This window comes from Enoplosus armatus, chromosome 23 (genome assembly GCF_043641665.1).
Source record: "Enoplosus armatus isolate fEnoArm2 chromosome 23, fEnoArm2.hap1, whole genome shotgun sequence".
Lineage (NCBI taxonomy): Eukaryota > Metazoa > Chordata > Actinopteri > Centrarchiformes > Enoplosidae > Enoplosus > Enoplosus armatus.
Genome location: NC_092202.1, coordinates 15,509,284 through 15,521,909, shown reverse-complemented (window position 1 = coordinate 15,521,909; position 12,626 = coordinate 15,509,284). Strand labels below are relative to the sequence as shown.

Here is a 12,626-nt window from a genome sequence, read left to right as displayed (position 1 = left end):
TGTTTTGTTTTGTTTTGTTATTTCCCTGTTTTTGCGGTCTTCACACGCACATTGAGTATATTTAAAAAAGAAAGAAAAAAAAAAAAGATGAAGATTGAAGACTGACAGCAGTAAAACCGCGTCAAGATAACGGAGTTCCCGGGGTCTGCTTAAAATGCACACTCCGTCCTGTTGAGTAATCCAGCTAGAGTGCCCCCCCACCCCCCTCTGTTCCTCTGAATGTCTCCGGCTTTAACAAAGTGCCTTCCCCTCTCTTCCTTTGTCATCATTGTTGTCATTAGCACACAGGACACATGTTTACACAGGAATTTACATATTTACAGGCACTTACTGACATATGCCTTCAAATTGAGTAGTATTATTGGTATTACAACGTCCCATATCTTAGTAATATCGATATGTCTTCACCAGGAACCGTTGTTCCACCATTGCATGGCTTTCTGTTATCGTTGTCATCAGCTACATAACTGCAATGTCACATTATGGTTCAAGCTAGCTAGCTAGCTAGCTAACGGCTATCTAACTGTCACTGTAGCTAGTCGGCGCTCCACCCGGCCGCTGCCTATATCTAAACAGGACCGGTTAGGGGGTCCTGGGGCAACAAAAAAAAGAGCTCACAAAAAGACGACACGACATCTATGTCGGCTGTTTGATGAACAGCAGCTAACCGGTGAAGAGACCAAAGTAAGCGGAAACGACATGATACAGAGAATTACCGCTTTAAGCATCGGCGTGAAGCTTCCTCGTTTCATTTCCCCGTTGCAAGCATGGGTTTTCCATATCATGTCACTTTATATATGCCTTTAATGTGTTTACACAACATAAACTAATCCTTTGTTAATCCCTCAGCGGGGGAAATTTGCATTTGTTACAGCAGCATACATAGCAGAGACATAAGCAGGAAATCAAGATATAATAAATGAAAACAATAAAGGCCGTCATAAAAAAGATACTAAAACTAAAAAACAAACAAACTGTAATTTACAATTTCACAGAACGAAAGAAATAAAGGTAAAGGAATTATACTGTATTGCACATTGAGAGGTGTGGGTATTGCACCATTTGTTACATTCGGAGATATGTGGATTGTCCATTCCTGTGTGTGTGTGTGTGTGTGTGTGTGTGTGTGTGTGGTCTACTGGGAGCAGGTCTACTGGGAGCAGTGCTGATTGTAGAGCCTGACGGCGGCCAGGGGGGAAGACCTGCGGTACCTCTCCTCCACACACCGCGGGTGAAGCAGCTCGCTGTTCACCCTCCAGCCATGACGGCTGCGGCCAGATGTCAGGGGAGTCTTTATACCAGTAATTTTGGCCGGATGGGTGGAGCGGCCACTTTCCAGATTCCCCTGAGGGATAAGAAAGCAGGGCCACACCTCTGCGCGAAGCAGACCGGGAGAGAGAGCTACAACATGTCTTTTGTTGATTATTATTATGACATAATGGACACGAATGGCTGGGTAGAATTACATGACGGACTCACCGGACACATTTGAGCTGAAAGATTATACTCGTTTGAACATTGTTAAGGTCTTGATTACATTCTAGTACAACTGGGATCACTCCCACACTCTTTACACCGTTTGATTCCTTCAAGGACCCGTCATATTTGTTTTCAGGAAGCATGAAAAGCTCTTTAGGAGCCTCTTTGGGTCCCCCTTTCAGACTCCCAGGTGTCTCTCGTGACTTTTCAGTGTTGCTTCTGTCTTCCGCACTTCGCCCTGCCAACCACAATTGTAAAAAAAAGAAAAAAAAAAGCCTGGCTTTTTCTTTTGAAGTGCAGGATCCAGGAGTTTAGTCCGCTGCATGTGTAAACAAGACAGACTCGTCATGTTCTGCAGTTCCACACATTCATGTCCTCCAGCCATGAGCATTTGTGGACTGAGACCTGCAGTGTTTGCAGCAACACGCCGCACGGCCCGAACACGTCCAAGTGAACAGGAAGTGCTTCAGCTGATGAGTCACTGAGTTTATATCAGGTCTTCAGTGTTTCTCAAAAAGCCATAGACATCTTTTACAACACAAACAACTGCGTTTGGTTGGTTCCGGGTCCAGTATCGGATCCACTCATATCTGAATCCTCTTGGATTGCTTGTCGAACACAGTTCGGTCCAGATTTCGCTCAAGTTAAAAAACAACGAAACACCAGAAGATAGATCGGTTATCAGCTTCTGTTTGCAGAGAAGGCAGAAACGGTGTTCAAATGCTCAACACGCCGCGGCTGCAATCTGAAACAGATGGACCCCAGAAGTAGGTCCAGATGTGCAGCTATTTGGTTGATGGCTTGAAATACTGGTTTGAAGTTTAACTGAGAAATCCTCATGAAACCGATGGGACCTGGATCATTTCTCTGAAGAAGTGTTGCCACTTGTTGAGCTACTAAACACACACACACACACACACACACACACACACACACACACACAGTGAAGACAGACTCCAGCTCATAAAGAGCACTGCATGTGCTTTGAGTACGAGCAGTCTTGGTGTGTCAGCGGTCCCGACATGACTGGCGGTGTGTGTTTCTTGTATTTAGTACCTGGAATTTGGGAAGAGTACTGAACCAAAAGTCACTGTGCAGGAAAAAGCATGCCTGAAACCTGTGAATGAATACACACACACCTTAAAACCATGTCTGAACCCTCAAACTGCCCTTTTAAGTCCGAAAGTGAGGGCCGGCCAAAATGTCCTCACTTTCCAAAACGTCCTCACTTGCAAGGTTTAGAACTAAAATTGGTTCTCATAAGGATAGCTGTACAAGTGCACACACACACACACTCGTTGGGGACCATAAAACACTAGTTCCCAGACAAAGGCTGTCTGTTGGAGGAAAGGAAACTCTGGCTTCCTTCCCACCATTCAACAGCAGACAATACACTTCACACACACACACACACACACACATACAAATCAAGCATCTAGCATACATTATGTCCTTTGAAAGTCAGCACAAGCACGACACTCACCGATGACCAGGTCAGGCTCAGGCTCTTGGTAGCCTGCGGTAGGCGCTGCGGTAAACCTGAACTCCAACGCTCCCCTTGTCAGCTTTGTGACGTGGCATCAGGCTGGAGTCAGTGATGATCACGCTGCCATTCTGACAGAAAACAGCCCGGGCCAGTTTACTGGAAACCGCTGGCCATGTGCGCGAGTGAAAGTCCTACTGCTCACATGACTGTATGACGTGATGGACGTGTAAATCCATTGTCCACAATCGCCGAAAGACATTGAGAGGAATGAATCCGCCGTCTTCCAGAGAGTGAGCTGAGAGGATCGAGGATCGGTCTGCGTGTTGAGCTGGAGTCAGGATGTAGTTAGCCTAGCTTAGCATAATGGAAAGTATATACGGCGTATACCTACTTTCCTTTCATCGGCGTTGCGTATACCCACTTTTAAATCCCCTCCGATACGCATCATTAATCTGAACCTTAAGGAAGTCCTGACGGCTCGTTTTAAAGGTGCAGTGTCTGAATACGGGCTGTGTTTCATTTCTCTGTGGACTGAGCGTTTTGATACTTTCACAGTATTTATACAGCACCCAGACCTGCTTTATAATCCAACAAGACATGGAGATCTCACTTTCTACAATATGGGACCTTTAAGTACCTATTTAATGTGTTGGATTAGCCAAAAACATACATTCCTGTCTCGTTATTTTATGCATTTGTAGTTTCTCCGCTGACTTTCTGTAAAATTTACTGTATCAGGAACGATATTGATCTCACCATAAAAAATTGCATACACTAATAGAGGATTTAAAAACCACAAGATATCTACGTAGCTGCACTGATGGAAGGGAATAGCACAGGTCTGCCTGCCTCGACCTGCTGCAGGTCCTTAAGCTGGGCCTCATGCTCCATATAACTGGCCAGTTTGGCACACCAGTGCTCCTGCACTTGTCAAATACTTGTCTTCACAGTAAAAGACTTCCTTACACTGGGAGCTGTGTAGAGACCCAGAGAGAGGCATTTAAAGAGGGAGAGAGAGAGTGTGTGTGTGTGTGTGTGTGTGTGTATGTGTGTGTTGGGGGGGGCACAGAAAGAACATCCAGTTCCAAAGCAGGGGGGCCCCGAGCCCCAGCAGAGGAAGGAACTGAGATAAGATAACAAAGAGTAGAGAGAGGAGGGCTGATATGAAAACACTGTGGCATTGCAAAGCACAGAAAGTAGAAAAGGGCTCTTCGAACGGAACAAAGCGCGTGGCGAGAAGTTGGCCGTTGTCAACGGGAGGGAAACAATGTGTGGAAATTCAGCCAGCATTACACAAGAAAGACAGACTTTGGGCCAGCTTTACCTCACCGCTGTGGTACATGTAGTTCAGCAAAGTTTTCATCATCAAGTTTCTTAAAGTAAATGGTAAATGGTCTCACTTATATAGCGCCTTTCAACCTTCACGGTTCCCAAAGCGCTTTACAGCTAAGTCTCATTCACCCATTCACTCACACATTCACACACCAATGGTGACCGAGCTGCCATGCAAGGTGCTGGTCTCCATCGGGAGCAACTTAGGGTTCAGTGTCTTGCTCAAGGACACTTCGACATGACGGGGGCAGCTGGGGATCGAACCCCCAACCCGCTCTAACCAGCTTTACCTCCCATGCGACAGTGCTAACCACTGCGCCACCATGCCGCCCTTAAAGGTCCCGTATGATACTCATTTCATCTCTATATCTTTATTCTGGGACTCAGCAGCTTTGCTTGATTCACAGTTCAAAAAAGTCCTTATGTATCTTCTCCTGGCCCTTTCTGCAGCCCCTCAGTCCCCCCCCCCCCTCTGTCTGAAACAAGCCATTTGAGACAAACTGAACAACCTCCAAACACTTTAAGGTTAAGGACTCTCTGCTCAGGACTACTCTTCAAGTCCCCGAAACTACTTCTAATGTGAATCAGTCATGGGTTATATTAAGCATCACGTCAACTATTGTAATATTACATTAATCTTAACCCAGGAAGTGGAAAGTCTAAACTACAGATTGAAATCTAAAAGCATTTGCTAAACTCCAATAAGTCAGAAGTATTTTCTAGATGTTTGTCCATCATCGTCACCCAGACCAAGAAGACGTGGGTTTTTTTTGCCGACATTAACATACAGGATTTGTGGGCGGTGAAGTCCTTCGGATTTTCAAACATTCGGCCAGTTAACACTTTCATTGGGCCTGCCAGAGTGCCAGGTTGCCAGGTGACACACAAATGCCATTTGGCTACTGCTGCAGGGACAGCTGCCAACAGTTCGGAGAGGCCTGCAAGAGGTTTCAAGAAACGGTTCTGTACCACAGCCACCCGAGGCTTTAGGCAGTGCTGACCGCGTTTGCACATGCAGCCTAGCAGCCACATTAGAGTGGCTCCGTAACTGCTTTCTGCAGGGAAAATGAAGGGAATACACTTGACCTGCAGTCCCTGTTAGTGGAAGATACCCTAGCCATCTGTTCACATGAGCTATAGCCTCTGAAATGGTAGAAGTTATAGCAAACGCAACGCTGGTGACATGAAACCACAACATTGGAGAACTGAAAGTGCTGATCTACATTTGTGCACAGATGTCTTGTCAAAAAGATCACTTTAGCGATAGCGTTAGCGTCAACGTAGTATTTATTCAATGTACTTGCTATAAGTATAAGACCTTACATGGTTCTGAAGCAGCTTTCTAAAGTTTGAGATCAGCTGGGGTTTGGAGACAAAACATTTATAACAGAAAACCTGCGTTACAAACTGGGGGGGGGGGGGGGGGGGGGCTGTGGGTGTAATAGAGTTGCATTGTGGGAAAAGTGTGATCCAGCATTTTTGAAGTTTGACCAATACTCTGGACGAAAGGTCAGGTAAGTAAAGGTGCTTTCAGACAGCGAGCGGTTGTCCCCCCCCTGCCACCTCCCTTACTTGTTTTTAATGTAAACAGAGTGGTATATGTGCTGCAGAGGTCCGGGGGGGGGGGGGGGCTGCATGGCCAGATATGGGCTCCTGAGCCCTCCCCTACAGCAAGGTCCGTACTACACAGAACATCAAAACTCAAGGGGGGATTATTTATTTCATTTGAAGAAACACTGCTGACCTATTACCTTCTAGCTTCGGCTGTATTTGGAATAACTTGCCAAAAAAAACTCTACTTTGAACAAGGTTGAAGTTTACGATCAAGATGTTATGCCACGTTTTTCTATGCTTGTATATGTGTTTGAGTCGTAGGTCTCTGAATAAACAAAAAAAGATAATGAGCCAAACTATCAATAAGTAACACTTTTCAATAGGACTAGCTTAGCTTCAGTTTGCTCACCGTTTGAAGTTTAAACTTCAGCTAACCCATTGAGTTTAAACGAATCGTTCCTCGTGTCTGCGTGTTCAGTACAGACCTAGAATCAGGACCAAGTTAGCCTAGCTTAGCCTAGCTTAAAGACTGGAAGCAGGGAGAAATGGGTTAGCCTTGCTCTAACCAAAGTTAGCGAGCAGGCATATTTTTAAACTTTGAACAGACGGACAGGCCAGTTATTTCCCCATGTTCCCAGTCTTCATATGCTGAGCTAACGTTAGCCTAACCACATCCTTAGTGCAGTTCTTTACTGCTCTCACAGATATCAGTCTTCTCATCACACTCAACATATCTACTGAACACAAACTATATACACACTACACACACACACATATATATATACACACTATATTTCTTAATTAATACATACATATACAGTATATACATTGCTATTGTATATATTTTTTACTTTTTATTTTTCAATTTATGCTCCTTTCAACTCTTGAATGGGAGCACCGGTACTGCACAATCCCCCCCCCCCCCAGGAATCAATAAAGTGTTTCTGATTCTGATAAAACTCCGTATTGATCCATTTACAATAATATTTCCAGATTTTCGATGGGCTTTCTTATTTTACATTTACAGACTTGTGTAAGAGAAGCTGATTCACAGAGACGATTGCAAATGATGGTTGCAATGTTTAGGAAAATCATTGAAAAAGAGTGCAAGTGATTAGTTTTAATGTCAAAATACCACTCTCAAATGCTGGAGGTCAGTGTGTATTACGATGTGTATTGTGTCTTTTGTTTTTTTTTGACAGACTAAAACAACGCGAACCAATGATGTCAGCCAATAATTAGACATACTGACTCGATTCAAGTGGTGAGTAATTCCAAGAAGTACCAGTAGTTGTTTGTTTTTGAGTGTTGAGTCTTTAAATAGGACATAGGCCCAGTACACCCAGCAGCAACAATACACAGAAATACAGTGATTCCTTTTCAGTATTTAGAAAGTAGGACATTCATATTGGTGTGAAATAAGGGTAAATATGATGTTAATTGTGAGAAATAATTGCAAAGGCTGTGGTTGTATATCACAGTTTGTAAATCTGTCAGGGGAAAAAAAAAACAAAAAACCCCCAGCATGACTAATTCAAGGTTTTGAGTGTGTAGAACAGATTTGAAAACATGTTGAGAATGTCCAAAACAAATTTGAGGTGATGACTTCATTGGCTGCTTAATGTGCAGAAAACTGTGAAACACATATATCCTAACCTAAAACCCATGGTGAGTTCATCAAATGTCTTGTTGTGTCCAACCGACTGTTTTCTGTATTTCCGAACATTATTTCACAAACTCAAAACTGACCCGTACAGTAGCTGGAAATCCGTTACACTGAAGTTTTGTTCAGTCCAACTTTCTCTGGGTGGTCATCGTGCCTACTGGTGCACGCGTCTTTGCCTCCCCTTAGTGGTAGCACCGCAGACGACACTTGCAAAGCCTGCAGCCGCAGCCCCACGCAGGGATACTGACTGTTTCATTAAAGATTGTCTAATTCGTCAACAAACAAAAAACTTTCGTGCCATCAGAATAAACAACAGTAGGCAAATAGCAAAGAAAGTGACGCAACAGCCATGTAGAATATTTCCATTTTTAATTTGATAGTGCAGCTATATAAAACATGGTGTTTGGATTTGAATATTTAACACGTTGAAACAAGCAGATACAGAACACACAGTGTTATCATAACGTTCACAGCGTAACATAAAGGGCTGAATTTAAGGGGAAAACCAAATCCTATTGTCTTATAGCAGTGTTCGGCTTTTTCTGCGCGTGAGTCTGTTTCTTTGACGAGTCCTCCTTCCTCTTTCTGCTGCCATGGCCGCTCTGCTGCAGCCTGTAGGTTTTCCTAGCCTGGGCTCTCTCTTTCTCCAGGACCTCGGTGTCATCCAGGATCTCCAGACCCGGGATCTGACTGATGACGTACTGTCTGAGGAAACAATGGGGGGAACGCGGCGCTCTGAGAGGTCGGAGAGGATTTTGGAAGGTACCCTGATGCATCTGAAAACCTTTCATGTATTCTTAATGCGCGCACCAAACTGTGTCCATTAGTTTGTTTACTTGGCATAAGAACGGACTCTATTCTAAAATCACAGGCCAGATGATCAAACTAACCAGCCCGGTCAGCCAAGTGGATGATGCTAATGAAACGGCAAAACTGACCCTGGGACTTCATAAGGTAATAAAATAAATAATAGAACATTGTCTTATGATCCAAATGTAAGGATCAGGTTGCATGTCAGCCGGGCCGTAGCTGGGATTTTAGAAACAATGAGGTCGACAATAGTAGCAGTAGTAGTAAACAACACTTCATTTTTAAATGTATTTTAGTCAGTGAATTCCATTTTCTATGAATATTATTTCCCAACGTGAAGGTCCAAAAGCTTTTGAAAAGCCTTCTCCACACAGCCTGAAATACTCAGTCCTTTATTTACGCATGTATCTCTTTCTTTGTTTCGCTTTTATTGCCGTAAAATAAGTCAAAATGTAATATGTGGAGTTTAAAAATACTCAAATCAGCCTGTAAAAAAAAGACTTTACCAAAGTCAAGTGACAGCCTGTAACATTATTCCTCACAAACAGAGAATACACAGAGGGATTATTGTGGTTCTATGAAAAACAAGGAGGTGGTGAAAGGAAGGGACCTCGATGCTCACCTGTAGTCTTTGTACTGGGTCAGACTACCCCCATTGAAATAGCTGGGTGCCGCCTCGTTGTTCATCATGCTGAGGATCCTGCATTTGAAATGAGATACAGAAGCGTAAAGCAGCAAGAATGAACATCAAGGCTATGTACAAGAACTCAAAACGAAACGGAACAAAACAACCAATCCCAGGCTCGCACTTTATGTTCGGGAACTTCCGTCTGATTTCCTCCACGAACACGGGCAGGTTGTTGATCTTGTTCTTGTTGATGCACACGGTGGTGACGCTCGCCATGTAGGGGAACTTGATGTGGGACGTGTAGTTGTTGCAGTCCAGGATCAGAGTGCTGAGCTTCTCCAGCTGACCCAGCAGAGCCGGGTTCCAATAAGGACTTCATGAAGGAGAACACATCGCAACGCAAACTGCTCAGGACTGTCAGTCACTGAGGAAATATAACATCACTATAACGTCATCACGAATGTTTATGTGTGTGACTAAATATTTAACTACATGAGGGTGTTGTATCCTATAATATGTTGTTGCAAAAGATATATAGAAGATAAAAAGAATTGTATAAACTATGACTTTAAGTAAGTGTTCACCTTAAGGCACACAACCAGCAACACCCTCAATGGATTACTAATATTTTTTCCTAATACCCATCCATCAGTTCCCTGGTTTATCCATTGGCCCCATCTTCCCGCATGAAGGTAAACGTGTGTCTTTAGCCATGCTAGCGGTGTGACTTCAGGCATGGCGACGTCGCTCTGTCAGTTGGTCCGCCACTTTAGTCCAGACTGAAATATCTTCAAAATAACCGTGATGATTGCCATGACATTTTGCACAGAACTCCATGTTCCACTCACGAAGAATTGTAATAACTTCGGTCGTCCTGCCTTTTCGTCTCGCACCACCGTCAGGTTAACATTTTAATGTGTCCCATACTTTTGGTTTATGACCAAATAGAGTGCTACCGGGGCGGCGTATTTTTCATAGGCTAACCCGGGAGTTAGCATCACCCTAGTTCCCTGAACAAAAAGCCAATACTTATGACACTTACACGTTTTGTTCAGCAAGATAATCTTCACTAATCAACACCACCTTTATGATTTTTGAAGCGTAAATAGAATCGCCAGAAGTAAAAAGCTAACGTTAGGCTCCAAACGAACTACACCACGATATAGATATATAGACATATGGATATAGAGTATAAACACAATGAAGCTGTAAAGGCGGACTAGTGAGTAGATGACTTTCTGTGTGAGCCACTTGTTAGCGACCGCCTTTTTTAAGACATGTAATAGCTTCAAAATACACGAGTGGGGTGTCTACTGACGTATTTTATGTCGTAGAACAAAACCTGTAAAGCTCTTCAGCTTGTGTTAACCACAGAACTTATTTCAGGCATCTAACCAATAACCCATCCAAAAAAAAAAACATTGACTTCTGGAACTGGAAGTGTAAAAATGTCAACTGATTTCCGGGTTTTAGGACTCATTCCTGCAGCAATCTATACCCGCAAATCTAATGGTGTTCCCATTAGCCTCAACTGTGCTTTGTGTTGGTGCCACTTAGCAAATGTTAGCATGCTAACGCGCCACACTAAGACGGTGACCAGTAGACGTTGCCCGCTAAAAATCTGCGTGTTAGCATTGTCATTGTGAGCATGTAAGCATGCCGATGTTAGCATTTAGCTAACCTCGCAGAGACCAATAGAGCCACTAGCAAGGCTGTAGACTGTTAAAGGCAACACAAGACATAATCAGATGTGTCACCGGGAGATGCCCCTTTCATATTTCCTAATGTGATCACATTCACGTCCCATTGTCTGTACCTTGACTCCTGCTTCTTGCGCGATGTGCGCAACGGTTGTGTGTTGGGCTTTAGTCTTGTAAAGACTCAGTAATGTAAAATTCTTCTCTGCAAATGATTGGCATACCTGTATCTAACCTATGCAGTACCTATGTTGGGTGAGGCAATAAGGAAGCAGCAAAAAAGACAAACCATTTTTGTCAGAAGCAAAGGAACACTTTAAGCTTCTGGCAATCAAGAAAAGGATACTCATCCAGCAGGTTGTAACTGAGGTCCAGCACCTCCAGAGTGTCCGTCTGCATGAGAATGCTTTCATAGGGGATTTCTGTCAGGCCCCGGTAAGCAAAAGAAAGCCACTGAAAGCTTGAGGCGTGGCTGGGTTGACCCTGTTGGCCTGAGGTATGGTGATCCATGACAAAAAAAAAAAAAAAAAACCCTCAGTAGTGTATCCTCCACAGCTCCTCTCCTCTTGTGTTGACGAAGATTCGGAGAGAAGCCGGACGTTTATGTCATGATCAAACCCTGAAGAAGCAACGGAACAGCGGAGGGTTGGGAGACATGAATGAGAGGCTGAATGAGTCAAACGCTATTATTACAAGCCGAATATAACCGACAAATTAAACGAGGCTAACCCAATGGCATTTATTACTTCGTTTAAGAAAAATGATGAACCCCCGTGCTAAATGACTCCTACAGGGTCTAAAAATCTTATACACCGGGACATTTTATTCTACCGGCAGTCCCATACAATATCAGCTGCATGTGGACATTTAAGAGATTGATCCAGAACTATGCCACACATGTTCTTGCAATCCTAAAACAATGTATGTGTCATCATAGAGACTAATGAAAGGATTGGGTTTGTGCAACCAATGTCCACATTATGTTACGGCCTGGAGAACATAACACTGAGTAGATGCAAGTAAATGAATATATATATATATATATATATATATATATATATATATATATTATTACTTCTTGTCTTTCCGACAGTGTGATTAGCAGATAGATATCAATCTCTACAGAGCTGGATTTGGGACGCGGTTAGCCTAGCTTAGCATGAACCCTGGAAGCAAGGGGGAAACAGCTAGCCTGGCTCTGCCAAAATTACACCTACCAACGCCTCTAAAGCTCACCAATTAAAACACTGGAACTCATTTGTTTAATTTGTATATAGACGGAAATGCATCAACACTGGTATCCATTCACCCAGCACTGTGTAGCGCCTCTGGCTACGGAGCGGGTTGCTATACATAATGTTTTGTTCTCTGTGCAGTCACCAGACCTGGCCAAACCTCACAAGGACAAGCCCAACGAGACACGACGTGTTAATTAGTGAGTTTTAGACATGTTGGCGGGTGTATTCTTTCAAGTTTTGGCCAGTCTATATGCTAAGCTAGGCTAACCACACCTCTGACTCCAGCTCTGTGCTGGGGATTAATGATCAACCTTCTCGTCTCGCTCTCAGAAAGAAAGGGATGAAGCTCAACTGCCCCAGAGTGTGTTATGTCACCCAAAGGCCCCTTTTATTCGAAATCTTATCGTGGATTTAAGTAGGCACCAACGTTAACGTTAGGATTATTCAAATAAAAAAAAGAAAAAAGAAAAGAAGGGCTGCTCTTTGCATTAAGAGCTCGGCAAAGAAAGTAACATTGTTCATCATTTACAGCACATGACGTGCTAGCCCTCATCTAACACTGCACACATTTCAGGTCGTCCTGCTATTGTGAGAAACACTCAAATATAAATGTGCATGCAGCACACACACACACACACACACACAAATCTGGTCAGTTTTAGCTGGACTTACCGAGCTGAAGACGATCTGGTGTGTCTTCTCAGTGCATGCAAACCTCACTGTGCTCAAAGCTCAT

General features: G+C 43.6%; 1 protein-coding gene across 1 annotated transcript; it reads right to left on the bottom strand.

The window, feature by feature from the left end:
* Positions 1-8,029: 8,029 nt before the first annotated feature.
* LOC139306327 (leucine-rich melanocyte differentiation-associated protein) lies at positions 8,030-11,162 on the bottom strand. The gene is made up of 4 exons (XM_070930262.1): positions 10,999-11,162; positions 9,137-9,328; positions 8,950-9,027; positions 8,030-8,222 (listed from the first exon to the last, which is right to left on the bottom strand). The coding sequence occupies exons 1-4, from the start codon at positions 11,160-11,162 to the stop codon at positions 8,030-8,032; spliced, it is 627 nt and encodes a 208-aa protein (XP_070786363.1).
* Positions 11,163-12,626: the final 1,464 nt, after the last annotated feature.

Excerpts from the sequence above, each read along its gene's own strand:
- LOC139306327 (XM_070930262.1), bottom strand. The coding sequence starts at position 11,162 with ATGGATCACCATACCTCAGGCCAACAGGGTCAACCCAGCCACGCCTCA. Across the intron at positions 9,329-10,998 it reads AGTTACAACCTGCTGGATGA|TCCTTATTGGAACCCGGCTC; the intron begins GTATCCTTTTCT and ends TCCTTCATGAAG. Across the intron at positions 8,223-8,949 it reads ACCCAGTACAAAGACTACAG|ACAGTACGTCATCAGTCAGA; the intron begins GTGAGCATCGAG and ends TTGTTTCCTCAG.